The sequence below is a fragment of the Miniopterus natalensis genome, chromosome 12, assembly GCF_054644295.1.
Source record: "Miniopterus natalensis isolate mMinNat1 chromosome 12, mMinNat1.hap1, whole genome shotgun sequence".
Taxonomy (NCBI): domain Eukaryota; kingdom Metazoa; phylum Chordata; class Mammalia; order Chiroptera; family Miniopteridae; genus Miniopterus; species Miniopterus natalensis.
The window spans coordinates 74455549-74474774 of NC_142092.1; the positions used below are offsets into that span (position 1 = coordinate 74455549).

Consider the following 19226-nt stretch of genomic DNA (forward strand, 5'->3'; position numbering starts at 1 on the left):
CCAGGTGCAGGGCTGAGCCCAGGCCCCTGTGGACTTGTTGGGAGCAGCACTACCCACAGGGCAGAGTCCCAGGGAAGAAATACAAAGACACAGGCAGAAAGCACCCTGTAGAGCCCTTTCCCCCACAGCTGCAGGGGCCTCTGTCTCCATAGGGCTGGGGAGATGTGAATCTCGACCTTTAAAAATTATTTTAATATTTCTCTCCAGAAGTTTTAAATCTGAATCTCAAGAATGGAAAAACCTTGATCCATGAAAACAAGGGTTTTCCTCCAATATCCTCACTCAGCTAAGGTGCGTGAACACTGAGCTCAGGCTCCCTGTGGCCCCTGCCCCTGCTCACGGCGGCCCAGCAAACCTAGGTATGGGTCGGGCAGGCGGTGCTGCTTCCAAAGAGAAGTTTAAAAAAACATGCTTGCCCAGCTGGGCTTGGCTGAATGGTTGAGCTAGGATTCAGGCGATTGGGGTTTGATTCACAGTCAGGGCACATGCCTGGGTTGCGGGCTCAATCCCCAGTCAGGGGTGTGCAGGAGGCAGCCGATCAATGACTCTCATCATTGATGTTTCTTTCTCTCCCTCTCCCTTCCTCTCTCTGAAATCAATAAAGATATATTTAAATAAGTAAAAAATAAAAAAACATGCTTGACAACCAACTCCTTTAAGCAATAATGAACAGAGTTAAAAAAAAAAGGGGGAGGGGGTGTCTTGCTTTCTCATTCTAAATTATGGGCAGTTTTTTAGTGGCCAGCCCAGGCCAGGTAGGTCAGTTGGTTGGAGCATCATCCTGATGCACCAAGGCTGTAAGTTCGATCCCTGGTCAGGACACAGGCGTCAACCAATGAATGCATTAAAAAGTGGAACATGCCCTTGATTGTGTGGCTCCGTGGTTAGAGCACCGGCCAGTGGACTGAAGAGTCCTGGGTTCAATTCCAGCCAAGGACACATACCTCAGTTGCAGGCTCGATCCCTAGCCCCAGTTGGGGCAGGTTTGGGAGGCAACCAGTTGATGTCTCTCTCTCTCTTCCCCTTCCACTCTCTCTGAAAAAGCAATGGAAAAAATATCCTTGGGTGATTAAAAAAAAAAACAAAAAACAAATCGATGTTTCTCTCTCTTGCACACGCTCTCTCCCCCCTACCTCTTGGTGAAATCAATAAATTTTAAAAAAGCGGCCAGAGGCAGGCAGGGCCATCTGGGGTGCTCCACCTCTGCATCAGAGACCCAGGATGGGGAGCCCGGCCCAGTGACTGCTGGTCCCTCAACAACAATGAAAACAGGACTTTGCCAACCCAGCACTGGAGCTGTGGCCAGCACCTAGGTGACGACGGTGAGCCGCCAACTGCACTAAGAAGGCCAACATCCCACTCCACTGGCATTAGGGTAATAATCACACTATGGAGAAGACAGGAAAGGGGTTTATTCACGGAAAAAAGTCACCGGTGAATCCTCTACTTGACTGTGTGCTTGAGGTTAATACTGAGGACTGGAACGTGCCACCGTCCCAATAGCAGGTGACTTTGAGCAGTGCCATTGGGTCCATACAAGTAGCATTTTAATAGCCCACAGGGACCCCTGGGAGGCAACCCTCCTGCACAACTGCCTGCTGTAAACACTGTCGGAGGCTGGGCTGCGCCGGGCACACAGAGGCACAGAAGTCTAAGTGGTAAGATGAAGCGGGACACCAGGCCAGGCTTGGGGTGGGGTCCAGACAGGATCCCCTCCAGCCCTGGGCCCTGTCCCCTCCTCAGCCCAGCGGAGCCAGGGGGTCTTCACACTGTCTCCACAACTGGCTGAGAATTAAGAGGGCCCATCGGGGACTGCCCCCTCCCAGTGGCCCACTGGGGTAGTGGAGAGTGCAGGTGCGGCCTACGTGCGGTTCATGGTCTGGAAGATTCTGGAGATCTGCAGCATGACCGGGCCCGTCTCTGGGTCGTTCATCCACTGGGTGCTGTTCAGTGGGTTCTCAAGCATGTCTTCAAATGCTGTGGCAGAACAGAGCCAGCTGACTGAGCAACTGCACCCTCCACATGCATATATGCACACACACGCAAACACATACACGTACGCTGGAGACACTTTCTATAGCTGCTTAATGCAGAGGTAGGCCCAGGCAGCCCAGGTCACCCCAAGATTCCCGCTAACCACCACCCACAAAGTCTGAACTGCTCATCAAGCCGGCAGTTCTGAGGCCAGAGGACAGTGTCTTCAGTCTACAGGGAGCGGCTACCCGTGTGCTCACTGGCACACTGATTCTGGAAAGCAATTTGGCAACAGCTATCGGGAATCTTAAAAATAGTCAGGGCCCATGACTCAGTAATTCCACCTCCAATCTGCCCTGACAAAGTAATCAGATACGGAAAAAACTTACATATAAAGACATTTTGCAAATACGATAATATCCAATTGGAAAACTCAAAAGTGTTCGATCTCAAGATCATGACTTTAAAGAAACAGCACAATAAAAATGTAATTAAGCCCGGCCAGGCGTGGCTCAGTGGTTGAGCGTCAACCTGGGATCCAGGTGACAGGGGTTCGATTCCCGGTCAGGGCACATGCCTGGGTTGAGGGCTTGATCAATGACTCTCTCATCATTGATGTTTCTGTCTCTCTCTCTCCCTCTCCTTTCCTCTCTCTGAAATCAATAAAGATATATTTTTAAAAAAACACACAAAAAACTCAGATTTTCTAAACAGTTTTACAAAATTCTTTTACCAAAAACCACAGGTGCCTTCCAGCAAAAGCTCCAAGCCACAGCAGCCCTGGCTCAGGGAAGGATGGGTTCCAAACCCTGCCCCCCAGCACACGGCACGGGGCCCTCGTTCACAGGCTCTGTGGAAAGCATCTTGCCACGGGAGTTCCCAGCTACTCAGGATCGCATGGGACCATGGCCATTCTGTGTATGACCTGAGGACTCTGTCAGCCCCAAAACAATCAGTGGGGGTCCCCCTAATGAACATCCTCTGAAAACCAGCTAAAAAGTCAGAAAGCGAAACCAGGAAGCTTAGCACCAGGAGAATGAAACATAAGTCCAGCCAGTTGTGGACGTCTCGAGGTAAGAAGGGCAGTTCCAGAAACAGGGCTGCTTCCACAACCAGCAAATAATCCCAGAGGGGAAGGGGCTGAACAGAAGGACGGAAAGAGTCCGACATGAAGACATCAGATGAATATTTACCTGAGGAAGGGCTTTCTTCTGCATGTTACCTTGTGGATTTCAGAAAAGTGCCGCACAGAACAAAAGGGCAGATTAAGCGTCTGCAGCGACAAGGGCAGGCATTCTACATGCAGGACGAGCGATCAACAAGCTCCCAGGTTAGCACCAACACGAAAACACGAGACACGCAGAGGCACGCGGGACAGAGACATGCAAGTGGCCAATAGGACGTGCCGTGTGCCATGGGGACAGCTGTGGGGTGGCAGCAGAGCTTAAAATGACCGGCCAGGGGCTCAGGCTAGGCATCATCCTGTACACCAAGAGGCTGTGGGTCCCATCCCCAGTCGGGGTGGGTACGGGAGGAACTGATCTGTTTCTTCTCTCTCCCCCACCTTCCTCTCTCTCAAATCAATAAACACATCCTCGGTGAGGATTAAAAAATAGAATAATTGTTTTAAAATAAATAAATAAAGCTGCGGCCAGTGTGGCTCAGTTGGCTGCGCATCATCCTGGCACCTAGAGGTTGGTGGTTCGATTCCCAGCCAGGGCACGTGCCCAGGTTGCCGGCTCGATCTAGCATGGGGCGTGCAGGAGGCAGGGCTCACATTGACGTTTTTTTCTCTCTTTCCCTTTCTCCCTCCCTCTCTCTAAAAAGCAATAAAAATATCTTTTAAAATAAGCAAACAAATAAATATAAATAAGTAAAAGCATCAGACAAGTTCAAACACAAGCTTGAGGGAAACGGGTGGCTACAGAGGTGCCAGGCGGGACCACAGCACAGATAGGCGTTCTCTCTGGGTGGCTCTGAGACCACAGGGGGGTGGGCAGGGTGCAGGAGCTCTGGAGGTGACAGCCCTGTGCCTTGAATGTCCTGCTGTGCTGCCATAGGTGATGGAGCCCATGGCTTAGGTCCCCTGATGGAGCCCCACAAAGTAAACCCATGTGCTAGTCGCCACAGACAGGGAGAGCCATAAAATCAACATGCATCTAAACTCAGCATCTAAACTGGAGGGAAGAGACTTTCTTAATCTGACCAAATATATCTTCAAAAATTACAAAAGACGGACGGCTAGTCATATCTCGATGGCAAAGACCTCAAAGACAACCCTCCAGAAGAGGCTCTGGAAGACCCCAGGAGCTGAGTCTGAGCCTGAGGATGCTCCAGGGCAGAAGGGGCCACAGGGCCCAGCACAGAACATAAACTCACTAAAACCAATCATGGAAGTGCAGAATTTGTGCACAAGCAGAAAAGCCCCTCCCTACCTCACCCCACACACACCCTCGGACCCTGACACTGCAGGGTTTTCACTTAAAAATTCATGTCGTAGCCTGGCTGGCATGGCTCAGCAGTTGAGCATCAACCCATGATCCAGGAGATCGCAGTTTGATTCCCGGTCAGGGCACATGCCCGGGTTGCAGGCCCGATCCCCAGCAGGGGGCGTGCAAGAGGCAGCAGATCAATGACTCATCACTGATGTTTCTGTCTCTCTCCCTCTCCCTTCCTCTCTCTGAAATCAATAAAGATACATTTAAAGGAAAAAAAAAGATTTACATCCTAAATGAGACAGACACATCAACGGCATTACAACACAGGGTTTCTGGTCAGTGAAGTGAGGAGTCAGAAGCTAGGAAAGACCTGTGTGCAGCATGTGCGAGGAATTCCTTGAATAAATATGGAAAACAATCTAACAGAGAAAAAGGCCAAAGGTCGGGCTGAAGGCCTTTCGGAGCTGAGGTCCTGGGAGGGCTGACCTTCAGAGGGCTTAGCCTTGAAGACTAGGCAGATGGCAGAGCATGCAGACACCTGGGCCTGATGGGCGGCGAGTGCCCTTGCCTACATGCTGCGGCCACTGGCTCTGAGGATCGACGGGGTGCTGAGTGCTGCACCCCTCCTCCTGGGACATAGGCCCCCATGCACACTTCTGGGGCCCTAAATACCTGCCCAGAGACCCTCATCTGTGTACAGGGGACAGGCATGAGAATGACCAAAGCACTGTGTGCAAGGGAGCAGCGCAGGTCCTGCTGACAGCGAATGGAGCTGCCGTGGTGCCTCGCTCAGGGAAGCCCTGGCTCTAGGAGACTGAGGTCACATAGCCACAGGTGTGCCCAGACACGGCCCACTTACAGAGCAGGAGCTGAACGCAATTGCCTGGGAAACGTACACATGCCCAGCACTCCCAGGGACAGCAGAGCCACGAGCAGGCACTCTGGAGGGAGGAGGGCGGTCAGGGTGCCCAGAGGCTCAGGGCCTAAAACACTCTGAGCTTTCTAAATACTGTGTTTTCTAAATTCAAATGGGAGGGGCACGCTTATTACTCTTACTACTATTCTTTAAAGTTACAAAAATTGTATATATATGTTATGCTTTGTACGTACATTATATTTCACGGGCAAAAAATGCTAAAGATAAGCCCCTCACCGTCAGCAAGAGCAAATGCAAATAGCCCTCTGCCCACAGTCTGGTCAGCTGGGTGCGGCCGCTCTGCTGGACCTGGATGACCCATTATGTCTGGTTTTCAGACATGTGGAGTCATCACACAGGAGCTTGTCTGCCAGGAGCAGAGCCTGACTTTCTGGTCCTACAGTGACTCAGGCAGGAGCCACACAAGGGGGCCCAAGTGCTCAGGGACACTCCTGGGTGTGGGCTGAGGTGTCTATCACTCAGGAACATCTGCAGTTCTGGGTGGGTCCCACCAGGCAGCGTAAAGAAGACACACGTACCAAGTAGTGTTTTGGGGTTGGTGAGGCCCAGCTGCACGACGGGGTTATCCAGGATGGCTTGAAAGAGAGGGCTGTTGGGGTCGATACCCTTGTCCAGCTCCTCAGGGGAGGGCTTCCGGTCCCCCAGCAGCCACTCACACTACAAGGCAAGAGGGATGGGCGGCCGTCAGCTCCTCTGGGCCCACTGTCACCATCACCATGACTCTTCAGTGAGTACAGACACTTCTGACACACAGCCACTGTCTCACATGACACTGGCTCTGCCTCCAGAAGGGGCGTCACCAGCCCTGAGCACCCTCAGGCAGTGCCATCAGCACTGCTGTGTGTTCACAGAGTGGGGCTCCATCTCAGAACTGCTCTAACAAAGTAAACAGGTTACACACTCAGAGAACCTGTACTTTTTTAGAAAGGCAGGCCCAGAATCCCCTCAGTATCTAAAACACTTCACACAGTTTGAACCATCCGCCCCATTGTTTCACTTCAAAAACACAACAGCGGCCTGCCTGTGAGTCACCCACACCCAGAAAGCCACCCACCAGTGAGGCGGGATGACATGCACTCAGATTCCGGCCAGTACTCACAGCAGCACTCTGCTGGTTGTCGCTCACTCTCAGGGCATCTATAACCTCCTTCTCGTCGAACCCCATCTCCATCAGGGAAATGACGGCCTAGAGGAGAAACCACAGGCCCCTTAATGCCGCGGGCACTGGGACAGGGCAGCAAACCCAAGGAGCCCGAGTCTCCTGGTGGTTCGGACCCAGTTTGTGAGCATGACTTAGCAGAGGGCCTTTAAATTAGCACCACAGGATGGTCTATTTCACAATTGCCTCCTCACAGGTTTCCTGAACCACTGAGGGACTAAAGCTGGGGAGAGGGAGGGTGGCCTGCCCTGCGCAAGACCAGACCAGCAGGGATGGGACACTACTCTCCACGGTGCCAGAGGTGCCGGACTCGCAGCAGATCCTACAGGTTAGCCTGTGGTTGTATGGACAGACCCGAATCTACAACCCACTTGGGCGTAACCAGGGGCCCTGCCCAGGATGAGGGTGTCAGAGAAAGGCCAGGCTTCAGTGCAAACAAAATGCCACTGTAATTTGTGAAAAGGGATTTTCTTCACATTTTATCTTTAAAAAATGAAAGTCAAATTATCTTTAAATATATTTAACAAGACTTAAGCCTTCATGTGCTAAACACAAGCTAATCCTCAGAGGGAACGATGGCTAATAGGCCCTTTTTTGGAGGGAGATGCGTGTTTTCACTTTACTCTTGACTAGTACCCCACAATCCCAAGAGGCTCAATTTCATTTTAAAAAAAGGTCAAGGTTTCATCAAGTTTCCAAGGGCTTCCCCTAATTCTTTGAAGGTCAATCCATGCTGTTCTGAAGTCCCTACTGTCTTCTTTCTTTGACTTCCCCGGGCTAATTCTGATGCACAGGGCCCGTGGGCACAGACACTGCCCCGTGCAGACCTGGCCTTTCCTGCATGTGGCCTGGACTGGGTGTCAGAGGTTCTAAAGAGAACTCAGGAAGGAGTCTGTGGAGCCCAACGGCTCTGTGAGCTCAGAGCCAGCACCTCCTCCTCCTAAACTCTTCCCTGGCTCTCTCAGTCCAACTCCAGGCTTGTCACTGAATGACAGGAGAAGTCACATATCAGAGTCACACAGAATTGCAGTGACACCCAGGGAAGCTCCCCCACTTCTCATGGGAGCACCCGAGGGCTACGCATCTGCACACAGCACACTCGTCCCATCCACAGCTGGGTGGAGGGGTCTCAGGGCAAAGCCCTGCTCTCTAACCCAGTCCAGGAACTAAGCTGACGTTGAAACCCTCACTGGACTGCTCTCCCGACCGGCACAGATCAGGGGGAGAAGGGCAGGTGCCCAGTCCTCAGGCCCGAAACTCATTTACAGCTGCTCTAAAAGGGAACAGCCAGGGGACGTTTCCACCACACAGGGAAAGGGAGGGCAGGGAGCATGGAGCAGGTGTGGACTTGGAAAGGAGCGTGTTAGATCAGACTGTGCGGACGGGACACCTGCATGAAAGGTAAAGATGGAGCAAAGGCTGACCTGACCAGGAGCAGCCCCAACAAGGACTTTGCAGGACCTCGCAGGACCCCGAGAGTGGCGACCCATCCCAAGCAGGTTCCTGTACCAGAAACAACCCCAGTGACCTGGAGACACAGCTCCTTCTGGGCCAGACACACTTCCAAATGCAAAGGGGACTCACAGTAAGGAAAACCCTCAAGTGACAAACACAAAGGAGGAACAGCAAACTAGTTAGGGGCAGGGGCACAGTGTTAGGGCCTGGGGGTGGGGGTCTGATGTCCACACAGACAGGACAAAGACCTTGAGTCCACACAAGGTGGGGAGTTGGAGTTTAAAACCAGGACCGTGAGAAGGGCCTGCATCCCCAAGAGAAGAGCTGGACACAGCATGTGCCTCTGCAGAAGAGAGGCCACCCGACCACATTGTGGCCCAAAAGCCCTGCCAGATGGTCTACACAGAGATGGTCCTGGCTGCAGGTCTCGCTCAACCCACAGGAGCCAGCTGTGAGTCACCCGAGGTGCGCCCCAAACAAGCAGGCCACATGGGATTCCTGCGGAAATACGAGCCACAGGCAAGCCTAGGTGGAGCCTCACACCGAGCTGCGCCCAGCAGGGCCGGAGCACAAGACTGGAGCTGACGCATCTGCAGTGCGAGAGGAATGGGCTCAGGTGAGGGCAGTGTCCAGGGAAAACGACACCTCATAAAGGGGCAGAGCTAGGAATAAGAAGAGGGGCTGCAAAAGCATCAGAAATGAGGGGACAGTGAGAACCATCCACGTACAGCCAGAGGTGCCCTAGACCTTAGGTCCCTCCCTCCCGCAGACCCCACAGCTACCCCCCCAAGGCAATCCCACACGGTGTGGATCCTGGCCTCGGGGGTGCCTCCGTGGACCACTGAGGCTCACAGGCACTGGTAACACAACCAGAATCTACTGCAAGTTCAGCAGGTGACATGTGTACTGTTCAGGAAAAGACAGCCACCGGGACTCAAGAGAGGAGAACTCCACCTGAACTCTGGGAGCGGAGCTCTGCCCCAGCCGCACCCCCACCCCCCCTTTCTCAGGGCTGGCTCCGCTCAAGGTCAGGGCCAGGCTCAGGCACAAGCCTACACGGAGTAGCGGTGGGTCTGCCCGGGGGACCGAGGCGCAGTGATGCCTACCCGAGCATCAGCCCGAAATGCCCTTTTCCTGCGGATCCTCTTGAAGATCCCGGTGAGCTCATCTCTGGGCTCCTCATCTTCGCTGGAAGCGGCAGCGGCCTCAGCCGGAGCTTCAGCCCCCGCTGGGCCTGGCGAGGCTTGGCCTGGAAGAGGTGTGTCTATGGAGGGGTCGTCCGCATGCTCAATCAGCCACTCCATGGCCTGAGGTACTGACATGCTGGAAGGCAAAGAGAGACGTTCCAACATGCCCAGGCGTTGTGAGGGCCTCGCGTTCCCTTACCCACGAGAGGAGGCCCTGAGACGATGTCTCCAGCACAAGCTGCTGACCCCCTGCACTGAGAGTCTTCACACAGGCACCTGTGACACTTTGGCCCTTGCCCCAACTGCCCCAAGGCCGTGGCCAGAACACAGAGACCCACTTTGTAAGCAAAGGGAACCCAGCAGTGAGGGACAGGTGAGAGTTCAAGACCAAAGCAAATGGAACGTGGCCACACCCATCCTCAGCTGACAGACCATCTTAGGTCTGAATGTAGAGGTGGAGACGAGTGATTAGAGACAGGAAACTGCAGGGGACTGTTGCAGACAACATGCACCCACCTCTGATCACCAATGCCCCTGCTAGGAACGGGCTTGAACCTGAGTCTCGTAAAGCATTGGCCGTCCCCAGCGAGAGCGAGCCGAGTCCAGTGTCCCGGACACAGACGCCCAGCCCAGCTGCTGCGGGCCTTGTGTTAAAATAACTCACGCGCTAGAGACGACGCAGGGAGGGAGTGTGGGGAGAGGGGTGTCTCCTGGGAGACCCAGGCACAGCCGGAGCCCACGCCCAGGGTGGTGGCCCCACGTACTGGCTCAGCCGCAGCGCCTTGGCCGCCCTGCCTTCGGGGAAGCCCATCTCCGTGAGCTGCCTCAGCGCCGCCTCGTCCACGCGCTCCTCCCCGTCCTCGTCCAGCATCGCTGTGGGAGAGATGCGGCCAGTGAGCCTGGCCCAGCCGCCACGAGCGAGCTCAGGGCCTCGTCTGAGCACCCGGGGTTTGTGGATTCCGGGGAACCTCAGAAAACCCGAGGCACACCTGCCAGCTCGCACTGGTGCGAATGGGACGGGGCCACGGGGTTCGCCAGCACACATCCCGAGAGCAGACACAGCCCAGGCTGCCCAACTCCAGGGCTGTGGGGAGGGGACGCCAGGCGCAGTGAGTGCGGGGCTGAACTTGGGGCATCGCCACCCCGGGCTTGCACGCACCGTTGGCCTTTGTAAACAATTCCACCGCGCCAGGGCTCAGGGCTAGCAGCTTCTGTGCCACCTCAATGAGGGACAGCAGGATCTTCCGGAGCTCCGTCTGAAACTACAGGAAGGAGAAGGGGCCTCACTCCACCAAATGCCCACAAGACCGCTGGGACCTGCAGCCACACTCCCCATTAAACCCCAAAATCTGTGCGTGAGACTAGGCTGCTCTCACTCAAGACCATCAGGAACTGACGTAAGCTGGTGAGAGGAAGAGGGGGCATCTCAGGGGAGCTCTGGGCAGAGGGGGAGGGGCTGTCAGCACAGAGCTGTGCACGTAGCCTCGAGGCTGGTGACAGAGAGAACATAGAGGACATCGCTCCACTGGTACCATGGATGGCACTGGGAACCAGTTGTCCCCTATCCCACAAGCCTCAGCCATTATGTGAGAGACCACGTGGCGCAAACACACACACAGGCCAGGAGAGACACAGTGCCAGTGGTCACCGCCCTGGTCACCATGGAACCCTCTGGAGAAGGCTCCGAAAGAGGCTCCCTGCTACAGTGGAGTGGGGCTCGTGGTAGTGCTGGGACGGTCTACAGGAGCCCTGGGAAAGCACTTCTCCTTCACTTACAACTTTCCAAAGCAAAGTAACCAAGAGTCCTATCAGATCTCTATCGAGGTGTCTGCCAAACTCAGGACACAGCCCTGACATTTAAGCATCTATCCTGTCTTTGGATGTCTTCTAAAACTTTACCTCGAAGAAATATTAGGTTTATAGAAAAGTTGCAAAAAGTACACCGAATTCCAGCGTCCCTGTCACCCAGCTCCCCAGTACTTTTAGGAACTTCTGAGCCAGCCCACAGTGGTGAGTACCCCCGTCCAGTGGCGATGAGGGCCACCTCCTCCCCACACCCCCCACGCCAGGCAGTGGTGGTGGCTAGAAGGGCCTCAGCAGCACTCACGTCTCTCATGCTGGTCTGGACCACGGCCCGGTCCATGTTGCAAGAGGGCAGGCTGGCGGTGGCTCGGACGATTGCGTCTTTGTCTGGGGCTTTCTGGTCTTGCTTTTTCTACACAGAAACGTAATCAGAGCCAGGAAAATTAACGAGACAGCTAGAATCAGCAGTTATGTAAGTGGAGCAACCAGAGCGCTGACCGGGGTCGAGTCAGTTCTCTCCGGGAGCTGGGTGTGGGGAGGGTTCTGTGCACCCCTCGCGAACAGAGAGGTGATGCTCAGGACGCAGCCCCACCTCCTACCTAGAAGGTGGCCACGCAGGACGACAGCAGCGCGGACACTGTCTCTCGTGCCACAGAATGACCATGAGCGGGAGCTGCAGCTGGGCTGGGGCTTGGCCAACCTCAGAGGAACCACAGACCTGCAGTCCTGCCCAGCCAGCTGGAAACACACACTCACCTTTTGCTCCTTCTGACCCTCCCACCCCCACCCAGGTGAAGGTCAAGGACCCACAGTGAAGCCACCAGAGGCACCACCGCCAGGCAGAGAGCAGCCTGTGAGCCTTCTAGGGCTTCTCACAGGGAGGGATGCAGGTGGGATAGGAGGCTACCCATTCTTATTAAAGACATATAGTATTACTCGGCTTTTTTAATATGTGTTACTTTCACTCAAAATGAATAATTCACAGAACATGTGAACATCTCACAACATTCAATCTGCAAATACGTGCAGAGAAAAGGGTGCTGCAAGTGACAGAGAGCCTGGTGGAGGCAGAGAAAGGCTGTCTGACCCCACAGCTCTCAGAAGTGCCCAGACTCACGAGGCGGCTGAGGCAGGCCCAGGTGTCCCCCCGAGATGGGCTGAGCAGTTTGTGCTGGGGCCGGCTGTAGTGGTAGATAAGAAGGCACCCAAAAGAACCCTCCCTTGCTGCTTGTCCCAGAGGAGACCCTGAGGCAGCGCCATGCCCTCAGCCCATGCCCAGCTGAGTCGGGCTGCTGTCTCTGGGTGAACACTCTCCCTAGCAATTCAGAGCATGAATAAAAAACATCTCTGAAGAAAGGAAAAGTGGTGAAATTAATGTGGCTGCCCGGCTGCCCCTTTAAAACAGCACTTGGCCGGGGCCCAGGCACAGGACCTGACATAAGACCAAATACAGGCCTATGGACAGCAACCACTGTGCACAAAGCCTTCTACCCTCAGCCTTTGGGTGGCTGATACATGAGCGAACACCAAGGCTTCCGAGGGAAGGCAAAGGTGCACACGGATCCCAGGGACCCCAGACTGTCCCCCAAGGGGCAGATCAGACTGCGGCAGGGCCCTGCAGGAACTCAGGCAGTGCAAGCCGACAAGCCCCCATTCCTCCGGGGTGAGAAGAATGTGCCCCCACTCCCTCGTGTCCTCCTTGTGTGGGGATGGCATCAGTGATGTCCTGAGCTTTCTGTCAGCACAGGTTCAGGGCACCCGGTGAGCTTCCCAGGGGTGCAACACGCAGGCCCTACCATGAGAACCCCCCCACTCCCCCCTTCCCCGCTCCAGCCCAGACACGGAGCCAGGTGTTCCAGAACCGGTCACATGACCAGCAACCACACAGGCTCCAGCCACCCAGTTCAGCCAAGACAGAACCCCCTTGTGCCACATCCCGTCCATGAACAATGAGTACACAGGGCGCTTGTTTCTGGAGGGTTCAAGTGGGGGGGGGGGCATTCACTAACACAGATTTCCAATTCCAGACGTTGAGACTCACCTTTTCTTCTGCAGAGACGTCAGCCATCTTAGGAAGTGGAGACGGAGCACGCTTTTTTATTAACAACAAGACATCTAGAAAAAATTTATCAATGGTAAGACATCTAGAAAAAACATGTCCATCAAGCTGGTTACTGTTTTATGTCCACAAAATCGCTGGGGGACCCAAGGATAGAAAAGCAGGGGCTCCTCTGGGTGCTTCCTAACTGGGCGTCCACACAGCCCGTCTCCCCTCAGTTCTCATGTCTGCACGCCCCCGGCTCAAACGCAGGCACCGGGCTTGGTGAGAACCCGGCTGTGGATCACCAGAGGTATTTGGTGGCCCAGGAGGCACACATAGCTCAGCCCTGACAACATGCAGAAAACTGGTGGAAATCTTACAAAGTTTTCTCTTAATGGGCCATTTGGAAGTCTGTGAGGCTGGAGGCGTGGTCAGCCACAGCCCACAGTGGGGTAGGCTCCCACCTGGCTCTGATCTTGACCACCACACTCGATGGAGGTCTGTAAACACTTCCCCTGTTTTCAAAACAGATTATTTAAGGGAACCCAGGACCAAAATCACACTTTGAATGAGATACAGAAAACCAAGGTTTCCTCCCCAAGCACCTTGGGACAGAGTACCATGAGCACTGAAGGGACATGTGCGCGGGATGAGCGCCTTTCTCAGATGCCTGGGACAGCCGCCAAGACCGTCCCTCAGCCTGAAGTGAACCCTGCAGCAGCTCCTGCGCTTTGCTTAGAAACAGGATTTAAATGAAGCTCAGGGGTGTTTGCTGAGATGGATGCTGCCTGTTCACTTTCAGCTTCCCTGGTTTCCACAAATACCCCATCTCACACCCTGGTTTCAGTGAAGGGAGGAGACCTGGGTTCTTGCTCAGACCCAGTGTGAACACTGACTTGCTGAGGGTGCCTGGCCTCTGGCAGGCTGCTCCCACTGCTGCCCTGAGACTCCTACCGTGGTCCTGGATGTTCTCCTCCAAGATGGTCTTGGCGTCACTCAGCACCCTCTCTGATGCAGCGTGGATTAGCTTGTGGTGGGTGACACTTTTGGGGTCTTCTAAGCTCCCATGAGCACACTGGGGGAAAATCAAATAATTAGAGATAGAAAAATAAATAAATCGTAACTGTAATAGACAGCCTGGCACCCCCAAACCACACCAGGAATCTCATGCATTTCTTACTGGGTAAGAAATGAAAGCATAAATGAAATCAAGGAATTCTGGCCAATGATAGAAGCCAAATGAAATGCCACAATCCTGACCCCCTAGGCCAGCAATCTCTCCCCCAACCCACGAGGATCCTGAAACAGGGTTGCAGCCTGACAAGAAATACCCTGCTGGTAATTAGTGGCAATGCCAATCCCTTCCCTCTGGTCTGGAAAGATCTGAAGAGTAATTTTAAAATGAAAATAGCAGGTCCTTTGTGTCCTGAAAATCCGAAGCTCTAAGTACAATTTGTCTACTTGTTTTTCTCTCTCACACAAAAGGCAGTGAGAGACAGTAGAGAGAGAAGACTGGTCCACAGAGAGCAACAAATGGGGGCCTGACCACTAAATGCCCACAAAACCCCAAAAGACACCTGCAGTCAGCTCAACCCTGGCTCACCAAGCAGTAGCCAGAGACCCCAAAGCAACAGGTGCCATTGGGGGCCTCTCCTGGAAGATGGAGGGGACAGACACACAGTGCATCTCACTGACCAGTGCCTGGAGCCATGGAACACGGCAAGGGACGGGAAACACTGAAGACCTTGCCCAACGTGGAAGGCACTGGGGGCAGCAAAGGAACAAGATAGAACCAGCAGTGCACCCTGATGCACAAGCATCCCTTGCCCTCCCGCACCCTGAATCTGCAGCCCCCAGACCTCTGCCATCCTTTGCTAGACCCTGCTTGTCTTCCCCACCAGGGCCTCTGCAAACAGCACGCGCTGTCCATGGTGGCATGTGCATCACCACCCCCGGATGACGAGTTCTGCTCTCTTCTGCTTTCTGATTGCTGGGCAGCTCATCATTCGGAGGAGCGAGCGAACACTGACACCCCAGGCGTGGAGGTTTGGGAGCACGCTGTGCTGGGTGGCATGTTCATGTACGAGCTGCTCACCTGCACCACCAAAGTGGCACCCATCACACCAGACACAGCACCCACCTAGCCAACTGTGGCCCTTCCCATGAGCCAGAACCCAGGCTGAGCAGAGAGGGGTACACCTGAACACTCCAGGTAAGACCCACAGACATCTCTGCAGCCAGGGCAGACACCCTTCAGCTCCAAACAGAGGGAACATCTCCTTGCCCTGTTGCTTCCCCAGTCAGATGGTGGAATATGAGCAACAGAAAGCAGCAGCCAGGCTCTGTTCCCTGGGTGCTCTGAGCACCTGCCAGCTGCATGGCCGAGGGTGGGAGCACCGTCCAGGCAGGAGGGTACTGCAGCAACACTCAGAACGAGCCCCAGCCCGGGGTCCTGGTGGCCTTCCCCATGTGAAGCTGGACAGACCCCACGGGAAGTTTCCTCGTCACCTTCCTTGGTCACTACAGGGGCTCAGACAGCAGCACAAACTGCTGACCAGAAAAGAAGAAAATCTCGGCATGTACTTCACCTCTCAGCCCAGCATTTAAGAGTCACTAGAATTTTCAGTTATCTAACAACGTTGAAACAGAGGAAGGGATCGTGGAGGCCTCAGGGGCCACCATACATGCCCTCAAAACTGGCAAGGTGGGCGGGGGAGGGTCAGTTTATAGTAAGATACACCCCCACCGTAAGACAGCGCATAGAGCCACTCGCCTCTTCCCTAGAATTCGACAGTGGCTCTGCTCCCAGAAATACTAGGTGTGCTGCTTCTAATTCCACTATGCAAGCCAGTTGACTCAACAAGTTCAGAATATACTCTATAAACCACAATTTCCCAAAACAATCCTCATACTGGTTCCTGAAAAAGCTGTACTCCACAGCACATCACCGGCACGCCAGGAGCAAAACGTGCGTGCGGGAGTCACCCACACGACGCAAGGTGGCTTCACTCGGCCTCTGCTCTCAGCAGCATGAGCAAACCAGGGTACCGCCCAAAGACCCCACAAAGCCCATGTTAGGGAGGCTCTGACACCTCCCAAGCCTGCTTCCCCCCCAGAACAGAATTGGAGTTTCTCAGACACTTGCTGTGCCTTGTCATTTGAAGATACAAGTTCACGTGACCTGGGTCCTAGCAGGTGTCACGTTGTGGACTGCAATGCCACGGAATGTTTGCTAGACACAAACACTACTCCAGCACACCATGGGTCATTTTCTTAAAATCATTAAGTACCTATGGAGCTCACACAGGATGGTTCCCTTTGTCCCTTCCTGTGTCCCAGGCCAGGGAGGCTGGACACCACCACGGGGATCCCCATTTGTGTAAAACCAAAGGGGCAGTGACAACAATGGCGTTAACTTCTTTCGGAGTGATGGTAATAACCCTCCTTAATAAAGCAACATCGCCCAGGAGAGGGAGGGAGGAGGGAAAAGGGATGCCATGTTAGCACGCACCAGGGAACCCCAGGAGCCCAAACATGAGCTCAGACACACCCTGCCTCACAGCAGCACATTCAGGGACTGGTTTCCAGGGTGACATTCAGAGGCACAGCCTGGAATTCCCTCTGCTCCCTCAGGCCTCTGGTGGAGAGCTCGGAGGTGGGAGTACTTCCTGACAGCTCAGCTCTCAGGCCCGATTTATGTGAAACTCCCCTGGGGTGAGAGCCTCCACACCTGGAGAGACTGCAGAGTGGGATAAAATCTCAATCTGAAGTAGGATAATGCCTGAAAATTCCCAAACAATCCATCTCAATACCGATTGGAATACTAAATATCAGAAACACAATAATTACCATCATATTGAACCAGCTGCCTAATTGACCCCCAGTGCTCCTGAGACTCAGCAGCAAGCATCTGTGGATCCATCAAACACTCTTATTTCCTGTTCCTGTCCATAAAACAACATTATAATAGTTATATAAGTCCCTACCATCAGTGAGTTAAATAATGCCTCATGGGTGTGCCCCCAGACCCCCTGCCTGCCTGGCAGGTGGCACGCCATCTCCCTGCAGTCCCGGACTGCCAATCTATCTCCATATATTCCATTAACCCATACATTTATTTGGGGCCCATTAAGAGCCCGAACATGTGGATGCAAACCTACCCTCGAGGAGCTTCCTTCCTGGGTGGGGGAGGGCACAGCATCTCGTGGCCTGACTTTCAAGTCCAGATGCCCACTGAGCCCCCAGCCTTCTAGCCTAGTGCTGTCCCGTGGTTATCCAGAGGGTGAAACCACACGGAATAGTGTGGTGATGGGGGGTGGGGGGTGGAAGAGGGTATAGGGGAATAAATGGTGATGGGGGGAAAAAATAAATAAATAAACATAAAGAAAGAAAAAGAAACCCCACCAACTGGGTCAGAAGAAAACCAAGAAAGTGGCCAAAACGGCCCCTCCGCCTGGATGAGAATCACCAGGGCCAAGTCAGCAGCGGGGCGGCTACAGAACCATCCTGGCGAGCAGTTACCATAACTGGAAGTTCACGTGGGGAGGACACTCAGCATCGTGTTAACACAACACCCTGACACAAGCACAGACATGTAACTCATCACGTGGAACCAACACTGGGCGGCTGGGGCCTCCTTAACCTAAACTCCGAGGAGGAAGCAGGACATCAAGCTACGGATAGAGTTTCTTGGGCAGCCAGAGCCCCAGGCAGATGTCACCCTGGGGACCTCGCTGGGTGGAGACGTGCACAGAGATAAGTCATCAAGAGCTGGCTCCAAAAACGAGCAACCTAGGTAACTACCTGTACAAGGACTACTTCACGTGAATAAACTTTAACAAGTGGCTCCGGCGAGGAGGTCCTTCCCCCCCGGACCTCCCCGCTCGGTCCCTTGGAAGGCCCCGGGGAAGCAGGACACGATTCTAAGTGTTTCCAGCCTCGAGGCGACCCCGCGGCCCGCCCGCCAGCGGGAAGCAGCCCCAGGGGGCCGGCTCTGCAGGGAGGCCAGCGGCCGCCCCACTTCTTCCTCGGGCACGAATTCCCGGCCCCTGGGGAGCTGCTGAAAAATCAGGAACCTCACCCCAACGGCAAGGAGGCACGAGCGCTGGAAAACCAGGGGGCCCTGCCCGCGGCGACCTCTCGCCCCCTCCCAGCCTCAGTTTCCCGACCCGCCCCTACGTCCCGGGGCAGAAGCGAGACGGGGGCGGGGCGGGAAGCGCTCGGCCGGGCCCGGGAGCGTCGGGAGACGCGGGCCGGGAAGGGGCGGCGGGCCGCGGCCTCACCTGCTTCAGGCAGCGCTCCTTGAGCTGCTCCACCGAGGTGTCCTCGGCCGCCTCCTCCAGCCACTCGGCGCCGTCGGACGCGCAGATGTGCAGCCGCAGCACCTTGCCCGCGAAGATCTTCTCCTCCTGCACGAACATCGCGCCGCCGCCGCCCGGGCCTGCGCCCGCCGCCCCGGCCCTGAAGGTCACCGGGCGGGGCGGGCGGGCGGGGGCGGGGCCAGGCCGCCGCGCGCTCGCTCTCTCGCTCTCGCGGGCCGCCGCCGCCCCGCCCCGGCTCCGTCGGCCGGCCGCCTGTCACTCGCAGCGGCCGGAGCCGCCGCCTCACCTCGCCGCCTAGCCGCCGGGGGCGCGCTGTCGCTTCTGCGCCGGAAGTGCGTCACAGGGCGCGCCGGGGCGTGCCGGGAGATGTGGTTCTCCCGCTCCCTCCTCGCTTCCGCCGCCGCGCAGGAAGTGCGTCACGGCACGCGCCCGGGGCTTCCTGGGAAATGTAGTTTTCCTGCCTCTCCCTTCTGCCCGCACCTGCCTGCCTGCGCCTTGCGGCTCAGGGCCGCCAGCCACGCGGGGCTGCTGGGTCCGCTGCCCGTTTCCGGGCGGGCTCCGCGCGTCAGAGACACACGGGATCCGAGAGCCACCAGGAAAACACGCAGCGTAAAATACTGCAACGTCCTTATATCGACTGCCTGGTGAAACAGTAGTTGGGCGGTATTGGGACTAAGTGAAATATATTGAAATTGATTTCACCCATTTCTTTATGCTTTTTAAAGAGGGGCTTTCTTGCCCCGGAGGGTTGGGCTCAGTGGTTAGAGCGTCAGCCCCCGGAGGGTTAAGGGTCGTGGGTTCGATTCCCGGTCAAGGGCATGTACCTTGGTTGCAGAGTCCCGTGGACGTTTCTCTCCCCCCCCCCCTTTATGGATCCTTGGGGGAAGGTATCCTCAGGTGAGGATTAAGAT

At 55.1% G+C, this 19226-nt stretch overlaps 1 protein-coding gene across 2 annotated transcripts; it reads right to left on the reverse strand.

Annotated features, from left to right (window-relative positions):
• Positions 1-1394: 1394 nt before the first annotated feature.
• Positions 1395-18414, reverse strand: UBAC1 (UBA domain containing 1). 2 transcript variants are annotated; one of them, XM_087823109.1, is made up of 10 exons: positions 18277-18414; positions 13949-14069; positions 12995-13068; positions 11258-11365; positions 10310-10412; positions 9915-10023; positions 9070-9286; positions 6449-6535; positions 5868-6006; positions 1395-1977 (listed from the first exon to the last, which is right to left on the reverse strand). In XM_087823109.1, exons 1-10 carry the CDS (start codon positions 18412-18414, stop codon positions 1862-1864), a joined length of 1212 nt encoding a protein of 403 aa, XP_087679235.1. In that variant the 3' UTR covers positions 1395-1861. The 2 variants fall into 2 exon arrangements, with proteins under 2 accessions (XP_087679235.1, XP_087679236.1); XM_087823110.1 differs by lacking the exon at positions 5868-6006 and having other exon boundaries at positions 1850-1977.
• Between the last annotated feature and the right edge of the window lie 812 nt (positions 18415-19226).

Bases quoted from the DNA above. Each gene is read 5' to 3' on its own strand.
- UBAC1 (XM_087823109.1), bottom strand. From the start codon at position 18,414: ATGTTCGTGCAGGAGGAGAAGATCTTCGCGGGCAAGGTGCTGCGGCTG. The intron at 10,024-10,309 runs GTGCGTGCAAGC...TCTCTCCCACAG, and splicing joins ATTGTTTACAAAGGCCAACG to CGATGCTGGACGAGGACGGG. The intron at 9,287-9,914 runs GTACGTGGGGCC...TTTGCCTTCCAG, and splicing joins AAGGCGCTGCGGCTGAGCCA to CATGTCAGTACCTCAGGCCA.